The sequence below is a fragment of the Pteropus medius genome, unplaced genomic scaffold, assembly GCF_902729225.1.
Source record: "Pteropus medius unplaced genomic scaffold, Ma_sr-lr_union100, whole genome shotgun sequence".
Lineage (NCBI taxonomy): Eukaryota > Metazoa > Chordata > Mammalia > Chiroptera > Pteropodidae > Pteropus > Pteropus medius.
The window spans coordinates 22,653,387-22,678,775 of NW_024344240.1; the positions used below are offsets into that span (position 1 = coordinate 22,653,387).

Below are 25,389 nucleotides of genomic sequence, written 5' to 3' on the forward strand. Positions count from 1 at the left end.
AAACTGCACCAAATTTCTAAAAACCAGTGAAAAAGAGAAAATCTTAAGTGCAGCCAGTAAAAACAAAAATAGAAACAAACAACACAAAACAACAACAACAACATATTTTCATGTGGAGGAATAAAGATAATAATAACAACAGATTTCTCAATGGAAACAATGAAGTGAGAAGATAGTGGAATAACACCTTCAAAGAACTGAAAGAGAAACACTGTCTCCTAAAATTCTATACCAGTGGAAATATCAAAAAATGAATGAAAACAAAAATGTTTAACACATACAAAAACTTCATGAATTCATCACCAGTAGAGGACACTATAAGAAATGTTAAAGGAAGTCCTTCGGGCAGAAGGAAAGTGATACCAGATGGAAATATGAATCTATATAAGGAGATGAATAGAACTGGAAATGGTAACTATGTGAGTAAATATATATTTTTTCTTATTTAAAAAGCTTTTTGAAAGATAACCAACTAAACAAAAATTATAACAACGTAGTGTGGAGTTTATAACGTATAAATAAATGTATGCAACAATAGCAGAAAGTACAGTATAAGTATGCTTATACTTACTATTCATAAAGTAGTGTAATATCACTTGAAGGTTGACGGGAATATGTTAAAGATATATGCTATAAACCCAATAGCAAAGAGTTATAGCTAATAACAAAGAGTTATAGCCAATAAGCCAACAAAGGACATAAAATGGAACTATAAAAATATTCAATTAAATCAAAAGAAAGCAGGAAGAGAAAAGGGAACAAAGAATGGGAACTAATAGATAACAAACAGCAAGTTGATAGATTTAAGCCTAACCATATAAATAATCACATTAGATGTAAATGGCCTAAATACCCAAATTAAAGGGCAGAGCTTGTTAGATGGATAAAAAAGCAAGATCCACCTATATACTACCTACAGGAAGCGCACTTCAAAGATAAAGATACAAATAAATGAAAAGTAAATAGATAAAACAGACATATCATGTTAGCACTTAACAAAAAGGCTATATTTATATCAGACAAAGTAGATTTCAGAGCAAAGAATAGCGCCAGATATAAAGAATATCACTTCATAATGATAAAGGAGTCAGTTCATGAAAACCACATAACAATTCTAAATGTTTATGTACTGAATAACAGAGTTTCCAAATAGATAAAGAAAAAACAAATAGAACTGCAAGGAGAAATAGACAAATCCATAATCAAAATCAGAGATTTCAACACCCCTCTTTCAATAATTGATAGAACAAGTAGGTGATCAGTAAGTATATAGAAGATTTAAACTGTTAAACACTTAACCTAATTGGCATACAGATTGGAAAGGAAGTACAATTGTCTTTATTTGCAGGCAACACGATCATCTATATACAAATATGAAATAGTTAGGAATAAATCAGAAAAAAGATCTGTAAGACCCATACACTGGAAACTACTAATCATTGCTGAAAGAAATTAAAGAAGACCTTAAAAAATGGAAATATATGCTGTACTCATGAATCAGAAAATTTGATATTGCTAAAAAATCAATTCTTCGTGAATTGATTTATAGATTCAATGCAATCCTAATAAAAATCACAGGAGGCTTTTTAAAAATTGAGTTGACAAGCTGATTCAAAAATTCATATGGAAATGCAAAAGGCCCAGTATAGCCAAAGCAGTTTAGAAAAAGAAGAATGACTTATAAAACTACAATAATGAAGACAGTGTGTTGTTGGCATCAAGAGAGAGAAATAGATCAATGGAACTTAATAGAAGAGAATCCAGAAATAGACTTATACATATAGGGTCAATTGATTTTTTTTCCCCATCTATAGCACCTGGTATTCCTAGGTGGTCTCCCATCTAAGTACTAACCAGGCCTGACCCTGCTTAGCCTCCAAGATCAGACGAGATCAGGCATGTTCAGAGTGGCACAGCCGTAGTCAATTGATTTTTGATCAAAGTGTAAAAACAATTGTTGGAGAAAGAATATTCTCTTCAACATATGGTGCTGGAACTTTTGGATATTCATATGCAAAAAAGATGAATTTCATACCTTACACCATGTATGAAAATTAAGATGGGTCATACCTAAATATAAACCCTAAAACTATCAAAGTTCTACATGAAAACATTGGAGATTTACATGAACTTGGCTTCGGCAAAGGTATTTTAGTTATACTATCGGAAAAATTATCCATAAAAGAAAACTGGATAAATAAATTAAACTTCATCAAAGTGAATAATTTCTGTTTTTTGGAAACTGTTAAGAGAATGAAAAGACAAGTCTCAGACTGGAAGAAAATATTTGCAAATCACATATATGTATCCAAAATATATAAAGAACTCTCAAAACTCAATTTAAAAATTTTAAAAACTTGCCAAAAATTTGAATAGATGCTTCATCAGAGATGATATGGGGATGGCAAAATAGCACAGGAAAAGGTGCTCAACATCATTTAGACATAAGAAATTGAAAATCACAGTGAGATACCATTGCTCCTCTGTTAGAATGTAAATTAGGACAACCATTTTCGAAAACAGTTTGGCAGTTTCTTAAAAAGTAAGTGACAGATCTATAGTGACAGAAAGCAGATCAGTGGTTGCCTGGGAAAAGGAAAGATGCTGGGAGGGGACTGAAGGAGAGATTACAAAGAGACAAGAGGAAACTTTGGGGATGGGTGGATATGTTCATTATCTTAATTGTGGGGATAGGTATCTGCATTTATCGAAACTTTTTAAATTTTATACTTTAAATGTATACTGTTTATTATATGTCAATTAGACTCAGAGCCTTTTTAAAAAAATCAAATGGAATGTTTACACATGTGGAAACTAAGGCTATTTGTAGAGCTCTCACACAAGTGATAAGAACAGCCCACAAAACAATAAAATCCACTAGGTAGAGAGTAGATATTTAGGCTTTTAAACTTGGTTTTCTGAATTTTGAAAGAGAATAGAACTAGTTTTTGTGTTGGCCACGATTTATTTATCCTGCTTCTTTGAAGTCAGCCAACACCTGCAATGTTGATTTGCCCTAAAAGTTTCTATGGAATAATGAGATTATTTGAAAATAAATGTAGCTTCCTGGGTGAGGTGGAAGAGCAGATCATGGCTGTATTTGGCTATGGAAAAACTAGATGCTGAACCAAAGTAGTTTAGACATGAGAAAAGGTTTTTCCTCGAGGTTGTGGCAAGGGCTGGGCTGACTGGTGCTGACTGTCCTTACACACACAGTGTATTTTCCAACTCGTGGATGCTCTGGCTCTCAGTGGCTGCGGAGGAATAAACTTGGAATCCCAGCTGGAAAATATTATAGGCATGCTATTCAACCAGGTGAGTGCTGTGGGGCTAGAAGTATCCTGGACTTGCCCTTCTTGTCTTCTTTGGAGGTGATAGATACCCCAGCCCAAGTCACAACCTCCATATGGCCCAGATTTTTTTTTATGGTGACCTTAATGCTATGTACCCCAGGCTTTCCTGGAACAGGCTAATGCCTGGATTCTGGTCACAGAGTGGGATATTCTCCATGAGGTAAATTTGACACATTCTGTATGTTTCTTGGGGTGGAGATCTTTGTTGCTCCCCTAAACTGGTTAAAGGAAAGAAGATTCTAACCACTCCATCACGCCTGTGGAAAATATCAGGCCTTCTGTGTTGCAGCCGAGAGTACTCAGAGGACAACTGAACATTTTGCGAAAAGGTGTTACCTTTTATACATTGAATTTGTTGGACACTGTCCTCTTTCCTTTGGGATTGCGGATTTGGATTCCTGGGTTCTATTTTCATGTTCTCCTTATGGTCAAGTGCTACACTTTTTATGTCTGCATGCCTCAGTTTCCCCACCCATGCCCAGGGACTGATGACCTTGGTCTCCCCACAGCTGACTGAAAAAGTCAACAACTCAGATTCTCACTCTGTACTGAACCACAGCCTTGCCCTGAGAGCTTTCTGTATCCTGAGTAAGTTAATTTCCCTAGCCGCAGGTATGTGTGTGGGTGGGTTCTCAAGACCTTGTCTCTCCCAGAACCGGGGTGGGGGCCTAGGTTCTCATGAGGGCCTTCCGTTCTCTAGACAAGATGCAAAGAAATTTATGTAAACTTTGAAATTCAATGAATCTTGAAGGGCATAGACATTGCTACACCCCTACCTTTTTTGTTCCCACTCCCTTCACCTGGGGCTGGCTTCCCTTTCTCCTTTCATCCCAAACTCAGAAAGGTGATACTGTGATTACGGCACTGGTGATCATGAGAGAGGTACAGAAGGGCGCATGGTGGGGCAGGGAGGGAGAGGCCTAGCTCAAGTAAAGCATCTGGCCCCATGCTTGGCACATGCTGGACAAACACTGATTCTCCTTTTTTCCCTCCAACCTAATGGACCCTAATTTATCCAGCCCTTGGCATCAGTGGTTTGCTGTGAGCATGATTTACTCCTGCTTACCACCTGCCACTTAAACATACCCTTGACTCCCTTGTATTCACGCCCTTCTGATAGCCAAGTTATACAATGATCAGGTGGTATTCTTAATACGAAAGACCATGGAGTCCAAGGATCCAGCCAAGACAGTATCAGCCCTTCAAGTGTTCATGGATGTGTTCCAGGAAGGTGAGTGGGAACTGAGCCTGGTCCTGGGGACTTTCTTTCCCATGAGATCTCCTTTCTCTGGTAGACAGTTGCATATAGTAATTAAAAGCATAGTTTAAAACTCAATGTAAACTCAATGGATTCAAATCTTGACTTTGACACTTATTAGCTGTGTAAACTGGGGCAGATTATTTTTATTCTGTGCCTCTATTTCCTCATTTGAAAAACAGGTAACATTAATATCTACCTTTAGGCATTTTTAGTGAGAATTAAATGAGAAAACATAAGTGAGCGCCTTAGACCAGTACCCACTATGCAGTCAGTTTTATCGTGGTCTAGTGTATGATTATTATTTCAGAGTATAGGCTTCCACTCCAATCAACTGTTTGTCACACCTTCACTGTGTGCCTGGCACAGTGCCTGGTACAAAAAATGCACGCATAAATAAGACATAGTCCCTGGTCTCAAGGAACTCACTATCAAGTAGGGAAGATGAGGCCATTTACATAGTGAAACGATGCAAGATAATATGTGATGAGTTGTTTAAATGTGAGCATGGCAATGTGCAAACAGGAGTGCAGAGAAGGCATAGTCAAGAGGGATAGGATAGGCTCTGTGTAGGACATGTACTGAGAGCAGGGAAGAAGGGTCTGATTTAGGAGAGGGAATTCACACTGAAGAAGAGCAGTGGTCACAATTATAAAGGTTGAGATGTGCAGAAGGTGAGAACAACAGCTCAGCTGGCCGGGAATTTGTGTAGGCAGTCATGGAAGACAAGGGCTGAGGCTCAGGTGCCAGCTTGATGAAAATACTGTTTTAGGTCATTCTTCAGACTAGTTTGAAGCAGAGGGATGGTGGAAATAACCTCTGGGATTCCACCTGGACTTTGAAGACCAGTACTGCACTTAGAATTCTTCCCATCAGTCTGTCTTCTTATACCACCAAAACAACAGAGAAGGAGGGCGGAAACTGACCCCCTGCTGCATGTCTGTCTTTTCTGTAGTGCCTCAGACAGAAAAACTGCAGAGCGAGGTGATGCACTCAATCATCAACGTGATTCAGGAGGACTTCAAACCAGTGAGCAGAAAGGCAGAATGTTCGGGCTGGGAGGGCAGGCAATTGCTTTCTTGAGACCTTGAGGTCCTGTAAAATGGAGAGGAGAAAATTAGGGAGGATGAGGAGAAAAGTAAGGCACCCTTGCCAAGCCAATTCTGGCCTCCGACTGCTGCCCGTAGCTTACGCTTGGGCTTTTTAAAACCTGAGAAGGGTTTGAGAAGTGAACAGATGGTTCTTTCCTGTTTTCTGAACCTTTTCTGTGGGTAGCATTGTGATGTGCCCAGTGGGGATATGGAGCTCTAAAAGATACTAATTCTGCCTCCTGAGAATTCTTGGTTTGCTGGGGGAAGGCAGCCCTCAAACATCCCATCTGGCATGGGATTGAGAAGCCACATTTTTAACAAGCTCTGCAGCCAGGGTTGGAGACAGCAGAGACTGCTTCCAGCTCTGGATCATGCAGAACAGGGGAGCAGTGATTTGCGGTGCCAAATGTGCAATAATAACTGCATCATCCCTAAAAACAAAGTCCTAAATCTTCAGGTTAATAGGTAGCCTAGGATCTTGAGGGCTGGGCCTTTAGGACTTGTGGGATTTGTTCCTGACTTTCCCTAGGAAGGTAAGAACATGAGACCTTTCCTGGACTCAGATTCTCGCTCTACCCAACACTCTTGCCAATTTTCATATCCCTAGGGAAATAAGGTGGGAGCAAGACAAGTGCTTACAGTTCTCCAGGAGGATGGTAGGAGCCGAAGTGGTTTAGAATTTCAGGGTGGAGTACAGACTTGGTCAGTTTCAGCAGCTAGTAGTCTGTTATCATCCAGAGCCCACTGAAGAGTCACACTGAGCTTGGAGTCAGGAGATCTGAGCCCCTCACCTGTTCTGGCCCTTTCTGTCCTCACTTGGAACATGCCTTCCTGTCTATACATGTGATGATCTGTGAACCCACAGGTGCGGAAGCCCCTCCTGAACTTCATTGAGATGCTGGGCCAACATAACTACTTTGCCCTGCCCCAGGGGGACATCATCATCAACTACATCATCAAGCTCAGTCAGTCCGACTCCTCAGTGAGCAGGGACCAAGCAGAAGGGAGACCAATGGGGGGCAGTCTTCAGGGGAGGGAGCAAGAGGAGGGCACGGTTGGGAACAGAAGGGCACATGGGAAGGGCTTTGGCCTCTAAAACCTGAGCAGTGAGCCAAGAGAGGCCTCGAACTGGGGGACTTAGCGTTGGTTTCAGATTTATACCTTTCCTTTTCTTATTCCAGAATGAAGAGGACATGGGAATAATGTGTTTCAAAATCCTAAAGATGGTACAAGCAGCTAGGGTCAAAGAGGCCTCTTCATTTTCTCTTCCCCTGGCTCCCCAGATCACTACCCTGACCCCCCAGACTGCATTCTACACCTTACCCCATATAATTCCTTATACTATCTCTTCCACCCTTCCTCACCTCCACCTGGTCCCATTCAAGTGCCTGGGGCTCCTCTGAGAAGTGGCTCGGTAGAGCAGAGTCACTGGGTGGTGAATCTGAAGGCCTGAGCTTGAGTCCCACTCAGCCAGTTCTTAGCTGTAAAATCTTGAATCAATTGCTCTCCTGGCTACAGTTTCTCCTTTTGTAAAAGGGTGTGTGTGTGTGTGTGTGTGATTATATTCTACGTTGTTCTTTAGCAACCTGTAACGATTCTTGGAGGTTTGTATGAGCTGATGTGGATCAGAGTTGAATAAAGGGCTGTGGGAGGAAAAGGACATGTGATTTGCTCTCTTAGCAAGCTCTGTTTCTTGGCATTCAGCATGGCTCTGCCCTTGGAATGTTCCCCAATGAAGGCAATTACAAGTCATACAATTCCAAATTTCAAGAAGCCCGTCTAGCTAATCAAGTCCTTGCTACTGCAATTTTAATCAGGACCTTGGTTATTTTACCAATGTGGAGTTGGGTGGGATATAGAGGGATTTATGAGATAGAGAGAGAGAGAGAGAATGAGAGAGAAGGAATAGAAGAATGAGAATGAGAATGAGAATGAGAATGAGAATGAATATGAATGAGGGGGATGGGGGTCTGTGTATACAGGCCTCAAATTGGCCCTCTAGGAAAGGAAGACAAGATCATGAGGTTGGAGAACTTATGACTGGGGCTGATTTGGGGCTTGACATTGAAGCCGTTGCCACATCCTCTCCCAGGTATCCTTGCCCAAACTGATCACCTTGGCGTGTGAGCCCAGCAACACCTCGGCCTTTGTGCCCTTGTGTAAAATAGCCACGGAAATGGCTCTGAAGGCCTGGTTCCTGGGCCAGGTTCCTTACCTCAGCGGCTTTCACCTCAGGCGTAAGTACAAGGGTGGGGCAGCCTGTGGAGAGGTGTCTTCTGTGAAAGCTTAGGCTGCTGTAGGCATAGAGCGTTAGGGTGGGAGGCTGATGGAGACACTACGGGAGTAGTGGGTGTAGGGGAGAGGATGCAGGTCAGTGGTGTGGGGGAAGCTGCAGGACCCAAGCCTGGGCCATGATGGGAAGAGTAAATCAAAGGGTTAGGGGAGCAGCTTAAGGCTTTTTGGCCCTATGGATGAAAAGGGGACTCCTCTGGAAGACACAGTTCCTTCTTGCCTTTATTCTTCACTTTAAAACACTATTAATTGAGATACACAAACATTACAAAGTAATAAGTACACAGACATTCCTGACCCTTAGCTTTTCCTTGCTCCAACTCTGAGCCTCACTCTGTGTTCCCATCCCTCACCCCTAATCTCAGTGAGAGTCAGTGTTGGGGTGAGGATGTCTGTTCAGCACAATACTTGATGCGTGTGTGTTTTTCATAAGCTGAAAATGTAATGATTTGATTTTTAGACTGAGTCAAAACATTACAAGCCCCCATGGCATTGGCTCTGATGTTTCCTCTCCACTTTGTTCTTTCTCCTCTTCTGAAGTACTGATGGGCTGCCAGTGGGGGCTGGAGGTTGGGCATCCTACAGCTTGCACTGACTCTGTCTTCTTCTTTTATCCTCTCTTTAACTTAGCCACCCAGTTCATCTCCCCACAGAAACTCATGACCCATCTTGTGGTAAGTGATGCTGGGATGAACACTACATCTCCATCCATCTATCCATCCATCCCACAAATAGTTGAGCACTGTTCTATTTCAGGCATTATGCTGGACATGGAATAAGGAGGTAGGGCCTAGGATCATGGAGACTCTGGGGAGAGGTAATCTAGGCCAAAGAGCTTGGAGAAGGGAACTGGGAGCATAGTGATCAGGCCTGAAGTTGGAGAAGGCCTGGGGGATGGGAAAGACCTAGCCTGTCTCCTATGTGGCCTTATTACGATCTGCTCTCTGTTGACCTTGGAGAAGTCCACATGCCTTTCTGGAGCTCATTTCTCAGCAAGTATGTTTTCAGTTTCTCTACTTGCCCCGACATTATGAACATTTGGAGTGACAAAGATAGACCTGCCCTTGAGGTGTCCACAGTCTTAGTGAGGAAGACAAGCCTGGGAATAACCACCCATAATTCAGTGTAATAAATATACTAATAGAGGAATCCACAGGGTGCAATATGATCTTAGAAGAGCGATGGGCTGACTTTGTCTCCAAGAATCAGGAGGGCATTACAGAGGAGATGATGTTTCAAGAGCATCTTGGAGAACATGTAGTTCAACAGGTGGAAAAGAATGGGAAGGGTGTAAGTTTCACCTCTACCATTCTATGGGTTTGTTCTAATCTTTTTTCCCCCTTAAATCCTTTCTCTGCCTCCTGCTTGCTTCTCTTGTTTCTCAGATGTTTTCTCGGAAGCCCTACAGAGAAAAAGAGTTTGGTGCAAGCTCCCTAAGGCTGCTATATACTCTGCATCCTATCACCTCCCTGCATCCCGTTATCTACTCTAATGTGGGCCAGCTGTGGATGAAGGCAATTCCCCAGATGTTGCAGATACTGGATGGTGAGAGGTTGGTTGGGAGAGGGAGAAATGGAGCTGAGGCAGTGGGCAGACTCCAGAAGAGATGGAGTCCAAAGGTGCAGGATGGACCTTCCTTTGGGTTAGGAGAACTGGGACCAGCTTCTCTGTCCCTCTGAGAAGCCATTGGATAGGTCTGATTATTTGGGTGTTGTTCCACACTGAGCAGATAGATAGTCTAGAGTTCTGTGGCTCCAGAGTTCACAGAATGACTCCTGCCCCTTCTTATGGGCAGAGGATCAGGAAAGAATGTAGGCTTTGGAAACAGACAGACCAAGTTTATATCCTTGCTTGGACACTGGCCAAGTGTGTATGTTTGACTTTTAGAAAGTCGTTCATCTCCTGGAGCCTCTGTAAAGTGGGCGAGCAGTTATCTTATAGGCTCAGTGCCTGGCATAGTGTTCAAATGTTGGTTCTTTTTCCTTGGCTGGGGCCTTCTGGTTGGGCGGGTCCCCAAGCTCTCTCCTTTCCTAGATCACACTGAGAAGAACCTGAATCAGAAGGAGTGGGAGGGCAGGCTGCTCCAGGTAAGCACTCCCCAAAAGCTACCCACCTCCTTGCTTGCTGCATTTTCCCTCTTCAGGATTCTGAGGGAAGAGAGTCCCAGCCCACCCAGAGACTGAGGCCATGATCAAAGACCTCCCTGCTCAAGAGAAACTCTTTCTGTGGTCCCCTTGCCACCTGGTCCCTGCATCAGAGTTTCTGACTATATCCTAAGCCTTGACTCACCTTCCACATTTTCAAAGCCCTACATCAAGGGGGAGTAAAGAAAAGGACCCTAGCTGTGTGTCCTTAGGCAATCTATTCAGCCTTTGTAGGCCTCAGCTTCTTCATCTGTAAAACAAAAGTAACTCCTGTCTTGCAGAATTAAATATGATGATAATAGGGAAGGGCCTTGTAAAATGGAAAGGGCTTCACACATGTAGCTGGCGTTACAATCATTGTCACTGTATCATCATTCTTCAGTACCGACTAATGCCTTCCACGTATTTCAGCTCTTCCCCATTTCTTGAGCTCTTTTTCCATATTACAGATCATGTTCCCTATCTCTTGCTTCCTCCTGACCCAGTTCCGTGGGGCAGAAAATCCAAGCCACTGTCCTTCATGGTCCTCTTATCCCTTCCTCTTCCTCAGTTTTCAAGTCAGTCATTAGTGGCCATCGATGATGACAACTGGCTGGAGCACCTCATCAGAGTTGTCTTGGAGAAGATAAGTTATTTCAGTGATGATGGTGAGGAGAAGGTGTGTCTGGGTGTGTGGTGGTTGCAGGGGAACAGTGGGGTGGAGGGTAGTTTCCGAGGAGCCTGGTGGGAGGGGCTATAGAAATGCACACGAGATATAGGACTTGGGGAAGAGAAACTAGTGTTCCTGTGTCCTGGGAATCAAGGAGTGGAGAAGACAAAGAGCTGGTGGTCACACAGAAACAGCAAAAATATCAAAGTGTCTTAATTTTCTTAGTGTTTTAGGCTTTATCAAGAACTTTGCCATCTGCTGTCTTAATAGAACCTCCCAGCTATTCTGTAACAGGATGGAGTTGGTACTTGGGTGTAGTGGAAGATTATTGAATTTAGAGTCAGATTTATGCAAGTGAATTCAAATAATATTTGAGGGCATGTCATAGACTAGGGACTGTGCTTGGTGTTGGGGATACAGAGCTAAGGAAGGAAGATGGGCTCCTTTCCTCGCGGAGCACAAGATCTGTGGTGGTGAAGGCCTGGGGTCTGGCCCTGGCTTTTCCATGCACTCCTGGTGTAATCTGGGTCAAGTGTCCTAGCATCCTTGAGATTTCAGTTGCCTCACTTGAGAAGCAGCAAAAAGTAACTTCTACATCACCAGAGAGCAGACAAGGATTAAACAAGGATACCAGTGAATGCAAAGGCTAAATAACCTGATAGCTGTCATTATCCCTAACTTGTAGATGAAGAAACAGTATTCAGAAGGATTTAGAGTCTCAAGCAAATTATTGGTAAAATTGACACCTGAATTCAGATTTCTTGATTTTTAATCTTGTTTTCTTATCAGTGAGCAATACTTTATTTGGGGTCTAGGGCAGCGGTCCCCAACCTTTTTGGCACCCGAGACCAGTGCTCCTATGAGGATCTAATGCCCGATGATCTGGGGTGGAGCTGCGGCGGTGATGCTGGTGCTGGGGAGCGGCTGCAAATGCAGATGAAGCTTTGCTGGCTCACCCAACTGCTCACCTCCTGCTGTGCAGCCTGGTTCCTAACAGGCCACAGACTGGTACCGGTCCACAGTCTGGGGATTGGGGAACCCATTCTAGGGGGTTTCCAGAAAAGAGGCCTTATTTCCAAGACTACTTGCTCTATTATTATTAACAAATATCTATGGAGCAACTACTATATGCACAGCTTTGTGGATGGTAAATCAGGGATATAAAGAAGCAATAGGAATTCTGATCTTATTAATTCATTTATTTAAAAATATGTACTAAATGCCTATAGCATAACAGGCACTGGACTAGATGCAGGGTACTCATATAAAAGACACAGACTCTGCCTTCAGGAAACCACTGTCTGCTTGAATGAATAGACAAGAAAATGGGCAATTATTATAAGTGTTGTAAGTGTCAGCATGGAAATATGCCCTGTGTGCTTGGGAGCACAGAGGAGGCCTGTGGAGGCTGGACAGAGATGCTTTCTCAGAAGCAATCCATTGCCTAGGTTTGCTCAAGACTGTCCCAATTTTAGCACTGAAAGTTCAGCTTCCTGAGAACCACCTTAGTCCTGGGCAAACTGGGAAGATGAATCATCCTGCAGAGGAGTGAATATATCTAGAAAGATGAGTCGTCATTTGCTAAACAGAAGTAGGTGCCTTAGGTCAGGTTTCATTTGTGCAGAGCAGGTGAGGGTTCTTGTTAAGTGACTTAGCAAGGAAGTGCTCTCTGGAGAAGCTATGATAGAGTAAAAGATGCAGGATAGGGGAGAGAAGAGGTTAAGCAAGGATGTGGCTTGATCCCATGAGAGCTCTGGATGGAAACTGCACCTCAGAGCCTATCTTGCCTGGAGACAAGTGAGGGAGGCTTTTGTACCTACCACTCCCCTGGCCTGTCTATCACTGGCTCCAAGTTTCCAAGTTTGGTACAGGACAGGGAAGAGAGAGAGAAGAATATAGCTCCCAGGTACCCCAGGCAAGGAGGGCCCAGTCACCCTAGGGTAATTCTCCCCAGAAGGCTGCAGGAGATAGCTATTCACAAAAGTACCTGTAATCAGTTGAAGGGAAGGAACCCTCGGGTCTGGAAAAGGCACCAAGAGCATCTGCTAGAGCAGGGAAAAGGTACCATAGAGAAGTGTTAGGGGAGAGTTAAAACCTGGTGAGACATTCATTGGTATGTCCTGTTTGCATACTGTATCAAGTGCTGTGTCAGCACTAGGGACAGAGCAATGGATGGGACAGACACTGCTCCTCGGCTTTGTTCTCACTGGAAATGGGGGGCTGGGACAAGTTAGGAACTAATCAAACAAATCCATAAATAAGAGAATGAATGATTGCAACGGAGCTCTGAAGGGAAAAAACAGTACGTCGAGCTGGAGAGAAGCTTAGGAGCTTAGGGAATGCTCACTGGGCTGAGATCTGAAAGACGACAGTGAGACATTTTGAAGAACCCAGGGAAGAGGTTTCTAGACAGAGAAAATAGGATATGTAGAGAACCTGAGATAGGGGAGTGGGTGAGTCCACACATGCTGGTATTAGAAGGTAGACAGGGCAATGTGCAGTACACAAGGATAAAGGCCATTGAAATTCAGTGGAGGGAGAGAAAGATTACATAAAGTTTTTCAATTATGTAATTTTTATTTTAAAATAATGCAAATTTAAGGAACTGTTTTTATTTCCTAGCTAGAAGTAGGGAAGTATGTGGATTAGGGAAGGCTCCTAACAGATGATCCCTAAGAGGCTAAAAAATTAGAAATTCAGCTTTCTCTTCTCTCTAACTTGAGCTCCTGCTCGATAGGATTACTACCTCATCCAGATGGCCCCAGAGAGCAAGAGGGCCATGGTGGAGGATAGGGCAGTGGGTGAAGGTGGTGGCTGATAGTGACAAAGCTAGTCTTGGAAATGCATGTTCCCCAGGCTGCCCTAACCTCATTCCAAGCTATGCATGACCCCACACTTCTACCTCTCCTAGGCTTTCCTATATAAATTATTTGGCTTCACTCTGAGGACTTCAAGGAAAGTAAGTCTGGTGAAGATGATGCTCTCCTCCATCTTGCAAACTGCCCATGAGGAGCTTCAGGAGAGGGAGGTGAGATAGACGGCACTGGCAAAAGCGGGGAACATTTTTAGTTTAATAGGCAGGATGGCAAGGTGGCTAAAGGCTCGGACCTGGCAAGCCAGACCACGTGGGTGGAATTCCAGCTTTGCCACCTACTAGCTATGTGCCCTCAGACAGGTTACTGAACCTCTCTGAGCCCCAGGTTCCTCCTCTACAATGAGGATATGGTACCATCCTCATGGCATAAATCCTAAAAAGTTTTTTCATTTTGACATAATTTCATACTTAAAGAAAAGTTGCAAAAAAATTCCCTAAAGATATACTGTTTACTCTTTTCCCAGATCCCCAAAATCTTAACATTTTCCCATGTTTGCTTTATCATTCTCTCTTTCATATAAATAATATCATTTATTTATCAACTTTTTATTATCGTATTTTCTTAATTTGAAATGGAAGTTGCAGTCATGATGTCCATTTACCACTAAATACTTCGGCGTGTATTATCTAAAAATAAAGTTATTTTCTTATATAAGCACAGTACAGTGATCCAAATCAGGAAATCAACATTGCTACTATAGCATTATCTAATTTACAGAACTGATTTAAAAATCATCAATTGTCATGTTGATGTTTTTTAGAACAAAAGAAAAATATTTTTTTTCCTCTGGTTCAGGATCTAATTTAGAATCAAATAGTATATTTAGTAGTCATTTCTCTTTATTCTTCTTTAATCTAGAACAAGTCCTCATTTTTATCTTCTATTATTTAAAAAATGTACAGATCAGTTATTTTGTAAAACGTCCCTCATTTTTGGTTGGTCTCATATTTCCTCATGATTAGATTTAGCTTATGCATTTTTGGTGGGAATGCCACAGAGGTGATGTATGTCCTAGGTGGTTTTGAGGATTAAAAATGAAAAAGTGCTTAGAACAATGCCTGGCACATAAGTACTCTCTAAGTGTTGATTACTGGTAGCATTGGTGTCCATGTTTTCAGGTCTTCCCTCTCCCGTGCCCCTCCCCTGCCAGATTCTCAGAGCATCCTTCACCATCACGGTTATCAGCAGGTATTTACCAAGCCCAAGTTGCAAACAGTATCAGTGGGGAGACAAGACATGTACAGGAAGGAAACAGCTAACTACATAGAATAGCCTTACTAAAGGCTACATGAGTGGTCACTGAGGCATAGTGGCTGCATGGGGTGGCTGGGACTTGGGCTTGTTGGGGTGAGTTTAGGAGAAGGAGAGAGAAAGACATTAGAATTGACATAATATTCTGAGTCAAGATTAGAAAGCAGGAACTTTGGGGGCCCGTCTAGAGAATAGTCAGTGGTCTGGTGGGACTGGAATGCAGAGTTCTTTGACAAGGAAGTAAAGGTGACCACTTTTACTTCACTCTGCCAGCACTTGGGGACAAATTGGATATAGAAGATAAATATAAAAAGGAGAAGGATGTCCAGGATGGTTCCTGGGTTTCTGGCATCTCAGCGGGAGGAGAATGGTAATCTTCACTGAGACCAGAAACCCAGGACAAAAGAGGGAGGAAGATGATCCATTCAGTTTTTGACTACGAGGGGTTGGAGTGCTCAGGTATAGCTCAGGTATAGATGGAGATGTCTGGTAGCCATGTAGATCTGGAACTCGGATCTGAGCTTGATGTCTAGATTTGGGAAACATTGTATTTTCCCTGTTTATAAAAAAGGGATGATAATGTTTATCTCAAAACTTTAGGGTAAGGATCAATGAAATAACATGTATAAGGCTGGTACAAACTAAACACCAGTAATCTGATGATGTCAGTTTTGCTGCTGCTGATGACAATAATCATGATGAGTGGAAGCCATGGCTAAGGGAGGGCATAAGAAAAGGGACAGAATAGAGCCCCATTCTGATACTCCACTAGTCCCTGCTTTCTAACTAGGTAAAAATTTCCCTTCATCTACTTGGAGTCCAAAAATCTACAGTACCACCAATACTTTATCCCTTCTCAAGGATCTGTGTCCTAGAGCCTGTCACTATCCCCAGGTCCTGTCCACTCTGCCTTCTCTTGCTGTTAAGTCTTAATGGCAGCCCTTCCTGCTCAAATGACCCAGTTCGCAAACAACTGGCACCTGCATGTCTGATTTGGGTGTTTCTTTAGCTCTGTGCTCAGTTATCCTTGTTGAGTACACTCTAGGAAGAGGCTTGGCTGAAGTCACAAGGGCCTGCTACGAGGCAGAGGAACTGAAGTTAAAGACTGTTCCTGGCAGGAGCCACAGAATCCCCAAGCCTACATGGGTTTGGCTCTCCCTGGGTTGTTGATTCCCAGACCCACACTTCTAGCCCCAACTTCCAGACCCACTGGCACCAACACCATTTCCTCTTAGTTGTTCTGCCTCCCATACAACAAATCCAGAAAGACACTCCTTCCTCCCTCTCCAACCTATAGGCCCCCTTTTCCAATTGCCCATTTTGGTTAGAGTTACTGCTGTTTCCTGTTCTTCAGAACTGGAAATACTGACATTGTCTCTGAGTCTTTCCTCTCTTCTGTCCCCTCTCTGATCAGCTCTCAAGTCCTGTTGATAAGGTGTCTGGGATTTGTTCTTCCCCTCTGTTCCCTCCTCAGAACAGCCCGTCTCTGATTTCCTAGTGCATATGAGTATTCTCTATTGTGCGATGTAGGATTTGATAATACCAAGATTTTGTAAATATGGCTTCTAATTTGTCTTAATCTGGGATAATTTGCTTCTTGAATTACTTCTTGCAAAGATTTTGGGTCTCCATCTGGATTTTAAACTGTTCCAGTCCGGGGAACCAAATTCTCCTTCCATTTCTTTTCTCTCCCTTTTCTCTCCCTTCCTCTTTTAATCCCTGCTTCTGGGGGAACAAAGCCGGTGCTTGGCTCATCCAGAGCTGTAACATGAAGTTGAGACTATCCCTGTTACAGGGCATTGCTGTGGCGCTCAGTATCGTGTCCATGAAACATCTAACAACAGTCCTGGACCAACTGGAAGTTTATAGTGCTATACTCACGGACAAGGACTCATCATCCATCCTCCAATTGATGAAGGTGATGACATTCCCAGGGGGCTCTGCCAGCCTCCCACACAAAGCCTTTTAATGCATCCCCATCATCCCAGCCTCTTCACTTCTCTGAGTCCTCGTGACTCCAAAAAATGCTTCTCTTTCCCTCTGACCAACTGTGGGGAAGTTTCATTCTCTTCTCTCTTTCCTTCAATTCATGTCCACACTTCAGGCTCTGGTATACCAGCTGCACCCCCTACTCTCTCCAGCTGCTCATTATTCCATAGCCTCATTTTCTCTTCTGCACCCTCTGGACAACCTTTTCTTCCCTGAACCTTCATTTCTCCAGCAGGCAAGGGGGATAAGGTGAGGAGAAAGCAAGTTTCCCCTTTCCTCCTACAGGAACATCAGCAAAGGGAATGGGGGCTGGTCTGTAACACCATCTACTTAAGCTATAGCAAGATTATTTTAGAGAGCAAGGGAGCCATCTTCACGCATTTAGATGCCATCCTGGCCTTGGTCCTGCAACACTACCACAACTGCATTGTGGAAAAGGTACTTCCTGCTTACTCCGCTTCTCCAGCATCCCATCCCTGCCCTCTCTTCTCCAAAGTCAAGATGCCTGGCCTTGGATGGGACTCGGGATGGGGCTAGTATGGTTACATCCTCTCTCACATTTCAATCATTTCACTTAATCATGCTCTTCTGAGACACTAACTGGCCCAAGGAGGAGACCACAATAACTTCAGGTCTGTTGAAAGTGTCTCCTTCTCTGATGGCCTGCTGCGTAACATGCCTTTGGGCTCTTCACTGCCCTCTCTGATGAAGGGATGAGTAAAACCTAAATTTCTTAACATTCATAAAAAGAAGCATTTAGGGGAGGTAGAGGGACCCCCGTACTATTTTCTGGCCTTTGCTGTCTGTCCAGAACATGTGTCCCCAGGATTGGAGAAGAACCTCTTCCCAATCCCAACTACACATCTTTTGGTAGAACTTATTCAAGGGGAAGACAATATGTTGAGAGATAAGGAAGTTAGACCTATCCTAATTTAAGAGTTATGTGAGGAAGGGGCTCCAGAGGGGGTTGATGAGAGGGATGACCCTATGTCCTATAGAGATGCCCTGGGCTGCCCTCAGCGGAAAGACACAGAGTGCCAACCTAGGGAAGGCTACAGAAGGCTTAGCTCTTCATCCTGCAGACTTCGTGTAGGAAGTGTGCCCTTGCCCCAGGATCATTTCCACCTTGGAGGTCTCTGAGCATATTTGTTCATTCAGGATAAGAACCTGAAGCTGGATTACCTGAATGCCCTGACCACACTGACAAACATCCTGAGCAGCCAGCGCAAGGCCTTTCAATTCAATTTCCCCCACAAACTAGACATCGTAAACCTCATGGTGGTAAGTACTTCTCAGGAGGATGGAGGTGGGAATGCAGAGAGGAGGGAGGATGTGTCCTCGTGGAAACCATTGGTAGTGCTCTTAAGCTAGGCCTGGAGGGTCAAAGTCCAGACTTTCAGTGTCTTTTTCGGGCCTCAGTGTTCCCTTTCCCATCCTCAAGGCAGGGGTGAGTGCAGCAGGGGAGGAAGTAGGAGAAAGGTGTTATCCTCAGAGTCTTCGGAAGTCCCTGAAAATTCTGGGTTCTATCTTCACAGCCTGGAGTGAAGGGAGGTGGAGGCAGGCAAGAAAAATATCTTCACCTTCCTCTTGTGTGTGTGTGTGTGTGTGTGTGTGTGTGTGTGTGTGTGTGGTGTGTGAGATAGGAGCTAATCAAGGAGGAGCCACCGAACTTCATCTCCAGTTCCATTAGGCAGATGGCAATGAATATCGTCACAGACTTCAGGTAACAACACGCTATCCACTCTGCCTTCCTTGTCTTGGCTGTATTTCAGCTCTTTATTCCCTGGTTCACCCATCCTCCCCCCACCCCGCCCTTATATTCTGCTTCTGCTTCTAGCATAAGAGAGTAGTAGGTATTTACTGGACAGTGTCTACCACTTCCTTTTGCCAAGATTTTTTGGATGGGATTTTTGGAGCACCAGAGACTGCCTCTCCCATCTCCACAGGCATTTGTTATCACTTTTGTCCCAGGCTTCCTTCTGCTCTCAGTGCTGTCACTTACTAGGCACCTCCATTTCCATAACTGATCCCCCATTCTCTCAAAACCTCTGGGGAACCAAAGATTTATTATATCATCCCAAATTATCAGTACCCTTTCCTGTAATAGTCATGCTTCTTCTCTTTCCCTTACATCCCTTTTTTTCCATCTTCCTGGCTCTCTCCACCTTTTCTTACTGTTTCCTACCTTTCCTCTTTTATTACCCTTTGTTCTGGTATTTTCCTCTTTCTTGCTCCCATCTGTCCCTCCATCTCCACTATCTCTCTCTGTATCTTTCTCAGCTGTTATTCCTGGCCACCACTGTCTGGTTACACTTCTTCTCTTCTCTGATCTTAGGAATCTCAGGCCCCTCTTAGAGATAGAAGAGAGAACAGAGCTACTACGAACATGCTTCAAGGGAGTGCTGAGCCTGCCACCTAGAGACGTTTTGCGTAAGGAGGCTGCCCGTTCCAAGGAGGCCCAGGCCATTCTGGTAATTAATTCTTTGATATTTGTCTCTTTGGTTTTAATTTTTTTTTTTAATTTTTCAAGAGGATGAGAACTATAGGCTTGGCAGTTTTATGTAAGAATCTTCTGTCTTTAATAAAAGCAAAAATCATTGGAAGGAAGACTTCCTGTGAAGAAGGGGTTGTTAGTTCTTGTAGTGTGAACTCTACTCCTTTGATCTACTTCCTTCTTAGAGTCACTCATCGATTACTATTCTGCCACCACTTTAATATTCTGGCCCAAAGGCAGACACACTCAGTCCTTCCCTTTGTAACTGTCATACAATTAAAACCAGGCTGGAAGTTTCAAACATGATTTTACTAAAGGCTCATAGTTAAATGAATTTAGGGAGCCCCAGGAGCAAGAGATCTGAGCCCATTTTCTACAGGGTCTATACTGTTACCTTGAGGGAGGGAATAAGGACTCAATTTTTAATTTATATTTCTATGTTTAATTCCTAGGAATTCTTTCACGTTCTCTGATTATTCTTTTATTTTGATTGATTCTCCTCGTTTTATTGATGACTTAGTCTCTTGAATTTTTTCAAGGATATTAACTTTAAAAAATAAAAATGCCTGCTATTTACTAAGTTAGTTTAATTTTTTAAGATCAGTTTGTTCATCTTAGGCCTTCTTTTCATCAGATGTTTTGTGATCCTTCTTCTTCAGTTCATATTTATTTATGCTATGAAAGAAGGACTGGTACATACAGAAAGGGCTGGTTGTATTCCCATGAGGCCTTCCTCAGTGCAAATCTGGTTAGGTGGGGGACGATATTTTGGTAGAATTTCCCTGCGTTTGGGGCAGGCTAGGAATTCTAACCGCCCCAATAAGAATAGCTTTACTCTGAGGTAGGTTGCTTTCCAGTACTTTATTCCAGGGAGAGCTGTCTTTCTTTTTCTTTCCCCCTCTTTGTCAGTTTTAGTGGTCCAGAATTATCGCAAATGTTGCTTTGGTTCTCCCCACAGCCCTCTACCATTAGGAACCCTCCTTGGCAGACCACCTGCTTTCTTTAAAAGGTTTATAAGGTTTGGAGCCAGGGCCACTTAGTTTACTAAAGGGCAAGAGGGAGAAATCTACTGTCCTAGCTTTTGTGAATCAGTTACCTTGCAGACTGCCAGGCCTGTCCTCTTCCCTCCCAGGAGCCACCCAGCCTCTCAGTCATGGCTACTGAGTGAAGCTGCACCCACTGGGAACAGAGTCCCAGATAGCTCAAGTTAAGGAGTGAGGATTGAGGGGGCAGGGTAGCTGTGTTGTCAAGGAACTCCTAGTCTACCAGGACAAACTGTACAGTAGGCAGACCTTTGTGTTCTGGTGGAAACAACAGAGGCATTTGTTCAAGTTAACAGTGGGCAAGGGGTTCTTGAAATTTAGGGGGAATCTTTTGGGGCAGGATTTTTCAAAGAAGGCTTCCTGGGAGAGCCAGAATGCTGAGCAGAGTTTAGAAGGAGGGTTGGGGCTGATAATCAGCTTGGCAATTCTTTGAATCCCTCTTCTCCCATCAGGATCTATTCAAGGAGACCCTAGAATCCCTCCTAAGGCTAATGGAGACACTTATTGTTGAGATGCCCACTCGGATCCAGAACTGCTTGGAGGTCAGTGGGAAGGAGCCCCTGCAAGTTGGTGTATTCATTTCCTAGGGCTGCTGCAGTGAAGTACCACAACTGAGCACCTTCAAACAACAGAAATACATTCTTCCACAGTTGTAAAGGCTAGAAGTCAAAAATCAAGGTATCAACAGGATTGGTTCCTACTAGAGGCTCTGAAGGAGAATCTGTTCCAAGCGCTTCTCCTAGCTTCTAGAGATTCCTGGCAACGTGTGTGTGTGTGTGTGTGTGTGTGTGTGTGTGGTGCGCAGACAGCAGTCATTAGGTTAGGGCCTACCTGAATCCAGTATGAACTCACCCTAACTTGAATTCATCCAAAGACTATACTGCAAAACAGTCGCATTCTGAGGTTCTGGGTGGACATGAATTTTGAGGGGACACCATCAACCCAGTCCAGTTGGGAATGGAATAGAACAAGATGGGCAAACTAAGGGGTAGAATTGAAGGGGTAGAAGGTTGGGTGCAGAGCTTTTAGGGAAAGGAGAATAAGGGCTAGGATACAAATAATGGCCTTCCCTTCGGAAGAGAAAACTTCCTTCTTTCTTCCCCTTCAAGCGTTGCTGCAATCAGCATCTCTCTCTCTCTCTCTTTCCTTCCCTCTTTTCATTTATCGTAGAAATGAACTGCCATACACTACAGGTCCAGATTCTGGCTTTGCTATTAGCTGTGTGGCCTTGGGAAATTATTTAACTTTGGTTCGCCTCAGTTGTCGCCTAGAAAATAGAATAACAATAGTACCTAGTTAATACGGTCATTTAGTAATTGAATGAGATGTTTATAAAGTGCTTGAGGTGAGATATAGGTTCAAATTACATGCCCATTTTAAAATTGTCTTTTTATTGACTTGATTTATTTTATGCTAATGTCACTGTGATACTTCAGCTTTCTCCTGAAAATCTTGTTCCCCAATTACCACATGAAATTTAAGATTTCTTTGCAGTTCCTTTTTTTGTCAGAATGTAAACTGCTAAGGACTATAGTCAGAGTATAGTATTCAAAAGTTACTTGAAATAACTCTTTTCTATATGATTATATTATCAAATTGATATAATTTAGACTTACTTGTATTAAAATTTAAGGTTTCCTTTCTTTTATTTAATCGAAGAGCTTGATTAAAGACTTATGTAGTTAAAAACTTTATATAAAGTTTTACTCAGAAAATTCTTGCTGCCATCCTGATCCTCTTAATCTCATTCCCACTCACCACCTATAGATAACTATTTATTACCTTCTGGTTTGTCCGTGATTTTTTTTTTTTAATTGTAAAAATAAGCCAATCTGTGTTTATGGTGTATTCTTATTTCCCCTTCTTTCTTACATACTAGGTAGCACATTCTGTCCAGTGGTCTGGACCTTGCTTTTTTCACTTACCCACATCAGTTCACAAAATATTTCTTATTTTTTTGTGTGTGGTTTCATACACTGTGTGCATGTACTATAGTTTATTCTATCAGTCCACTATGGATGGATATTGGACTGTTTCCATTCATTTTGCCATTAGTTTTCTTCTTAACTTTTTTTTAACTTTTAAATGACAGATTTTAGATTCACAGGGATTTGCAAAAATAGTACATAGACCCCCTTGAATGCTTCATCTAGCTTCTCCTAATGATGACATCTTATATAATAGTAGTATACCATCAAAACCAGGGAATTGATGTTGAGACACTATTGTAAAATTATAGATTTTATTCAGTTTTCCCCAGTTTTTACATGTACTCATTTGTGTGTGTGTGTGTTCAATGCAATTTAATCTTTTGTATAATGTGTAACGACCACCACTATCATGATATAGGATACTCCCTCACCAAGAGAAATTCTCTTGCACTACCCCTTTACAGTCACATCTCATCCCCCCTTGTTTCTGTTCCCTGGCAAACACTGATCTATTCTCTGTCTCTATAGTTTTGTCATTTTGAGGATGTTACATACATGGAATCATATGGTATGTAACCTTTTATGAGATTGGCATCTTTCATTAAACTTAAAGGTCACAAGTCCTTTGTCAGATCTATAATTTGCAAATGTTTTCACCCAATCTGTAGCTTGTCATTTTTTCTCTTGACAGGGTCCTTTAAGGGGCAAAAGATCTAAATTTTTATTAAGTCAATTTTATAATTTTTTAATCTTATGAATCATGATTTTGGTGATGTCTAAAACTAGGTCCTGAATATTTTCTCCTGAAGGCTGTTTAGTTGTACATTTTAAAACTGTGACTCATTTTGAATTAATTTTTGTATAAGGTATGAACTTTAGGCTGAGGTTCAATTTTTTGCATATGGAAGTTCAATTGATGCAAAAATTATCCTTTATCTATTGCATTGCCTTCACACCTTGTCAGAATCAATCATTCATATTTGTGTAAATCTATTTCTGGACTTTGTATTCTCTTCCACTGGTCTCTGTGTCTATAGCTTTCACCAATACCACACTATCTTGATTGTTTTAACTTCAGTAAAGTCTAAAAATTATATAGCATAATTCCTCTTTTTTCTTTTTATCTTCACATATGAATTTCAAACCAGCTTGTTTATATCTATGAATCGTCCTACTAGGATTTTTATTGAGTTGCATTAAATCTATAGATTCATTTTGAAAGAATCAAAATCTTTATTATGTTGAGTCTTCTAATCCATAGTCATGTTATGTCTCTTTATTGATTTGATCTTTGATTTTGTTCATCAGCATTTTGTAGTTTTCAACATTTGGATCCTGTATATATCTAAGTATTTCATTTTTTTAGAGATATTATAAATGTATTTAAAAGTGTTTGATTTCCAATTATTCATTGCTAGCATATAAAAATTCAATTGAGTTTTGCGTGTTGACCTTGTATTACATCTAGGACTTTATGGGGGAGTGGGTGGGTTCCTTGGGATTTTCTGTGTAGAAATCATCTTGTTTGCAAATAGGGACCATTTTATTTCTTCCTTTTTAATCTTATGCCTTCTATTTCATTTTTATGCCTATTGCACTGGCTAGGACTTCTAGTATGATGTTTAACAGGAGTGGTGAAAGTAGACATCTTGCCTTGTTTTGAATCTTAGGGGGAAGTCATAAGTAAGATGTTCGCTATGGGCTTTTTGTATTTGTAAGTGCCATTTATCAGGTTAGGAAGTTTACTTCTATTTCTTATTTGCTGAGAATTTTGAATACAAATAGATGTTGAATTCTGTAAAATACTTTCTGCGTAAATTAATATCATTATGTTGATTTTCTTCTTTAGACTATTGATAATGGCATATTACATCAATTTTCAAGTACTGAAGCAGTCTTTCATTCCCAGGATAAACTCTATTTGGTTGTAGTATATTATTCTTTTTATACATTGCTGCATTTTATTTGCTGATTTTTTTTGAGAATTTTTGTTTCTATATTCATGAAGGATATTGACTTATAGTTGTTGTTGTCGTTGTTGTTGTCTTTGTCTAATTTTGGTATCAGATTAATATTGACTTCATGAAATGAGTTAGGAAGTATTCCCTCTTCTGTTTCATAGAAGAGACTGAGTAAAAGTAACATTACTTCTTTAAATATTTGGTAGAATTCACCATTGATACCATCTTGACCTGATTTGTTTTATGTTTTTGTAAGGTTTTTTATCTATACATTCAATCTAAAAACAGTTATAGGACTATTCAGGTTATCTGTTTTATCCTGGGCGAGTTTTAGTTTTTGAAAAATTGGTCCATTTCCATTTCATCTAAGTTGTTGAATTTATGTGAGTTAGAGTTGTTTGTAGTATTTCCTTGTTATGCTTCTAATGTCTGCATAAATTATTCTTTATTCTTGTCTTTTTTCTTTTCTTCTTTGTCATCTTGCTACAAGTTTATCAATTTTATTAGTCTTTTTAAAAGAACCAACTTTTTGTTTCATTGTTTTTCTCTGTTCATTCTCTTCATATTTTTATCTATTTTTCAATTTTCAATTTTATTGATTTTTGCTATATCTGTAGTATTTTCTTCCTTTTGTTTGCTTTGAATTAATTTTACATTTAAAATTTTTTTTTTAAAAGTGAAAACTTAGACTATGGACTTGAGACCTTTCTCCTTTTCTAATGTAAACGTTTAGTGCTATAAATCTCCCTCTAGGGGCCACTTCTCCTGCATCCCACATGTTTTGATATGTTGCATTTTCATTGACATTCAGTTCAAAATATTTTGTAATTTCTCTTGAGACTTCCTCTCCGGCCAATGAAGTATTTAGAAGTGTGTTGTTTAATTTCCAGATGTTTTGAAGAGTTTTTTTTTTTTCCCAGTTTTCTTTCAGTTATTGGTTTCCAGTCTTAATTCTGTTATGGTTAGAGAACATACTTTCTATGATTTCAATTTTTAAAATTTGTTAAGGTTTTATTTTATGAATCAATATATGACCTATTTGCTTTTATTGGATGGA

General features: G+C 41.6%; 1 protein-coding gene and 1 pseudogene across 5 annotated transcripts in view; one reads left to right on the forward strand and one right to left on the reverse strand.

Annotated features, from left to right (window-relative positions):
• Positions 1–25,389, forward strand: part of LOC120607320 (maestro heat-like repeat-containing protein family member 1) — a 105,896-nt gene that overhangs the window by 45,683 nt on the left and 34,824 nt on the right. For 3 of the 5 annotated variants that reach the window (XM_039869136.1, XM_039869134.1, XM_039869135.1), the window contains 18 exons: positions 3,217–3,315; positions 3,863–3,941; positions 4,474–4,584; positions 5,567–5,640; positions 6,568–6,684; positions 6,884–6,928; positions 7,795–7,939; positions 8,625–8,668; positions 9,380–9,539; positions 10,029–10,081; positions 10,689–10,796; positions 13,699–13,815; positions 16,710–16,832; positions 17,189–17,341; positions 18,062–18,184; positions 18,547–18,626; positions 19,239–19,374; positions 20,893–20,982. In XM_039869136.1, the coding sequence (XP_039725070.1) occupies positions 3,217–3,315; positions 3,863–3,941; positions 4,474–4,584; positions 5,567–5,640; positions 6,568–6,684; positions 6,884–6,928; positions 7,795–7,939; positions 8,625–8,668; positions 9,380–9,539; positions 10,029–10,081; positions 10,689–10,796; positions 13,699–13,815; positions 16,710–16,832; positions 17,189–17,341; positions 18,062–18,184; positions 18,547–18,626; positions 19,239–19,374; positions 20,893–20,982 (1,857 nt within the window). Of the gene's footprint in view, positions 1–3,216; positions 3,316–3,862; positions 3,942–4,456; positions 4,585–5,566; positions 5,641–6,567; positions 6,685–6,883; positions 6,929–7,794; positions 7,940–8,624; positions 8,669–9,379; positions 9,540–10,028; positions 10,082–10,688; positions 10,797–13,698; positions 13,816–16,709; positions 16,833–17,188; positions 17,342–18,061; positions 18,185–18,546; positions 18,627–19,238; positions 19,375–20,892; positions 20,983–25,389 lie in introns of those variants that run through there. The other 2 variants (XM_039869138.1, XM_039869137.1) reach the window with 2 other exon arrangements.
• On the reverse strand, positions 1,806–1,924 carry LOC120607571 (uncharacterized; annotated as a pseudogene).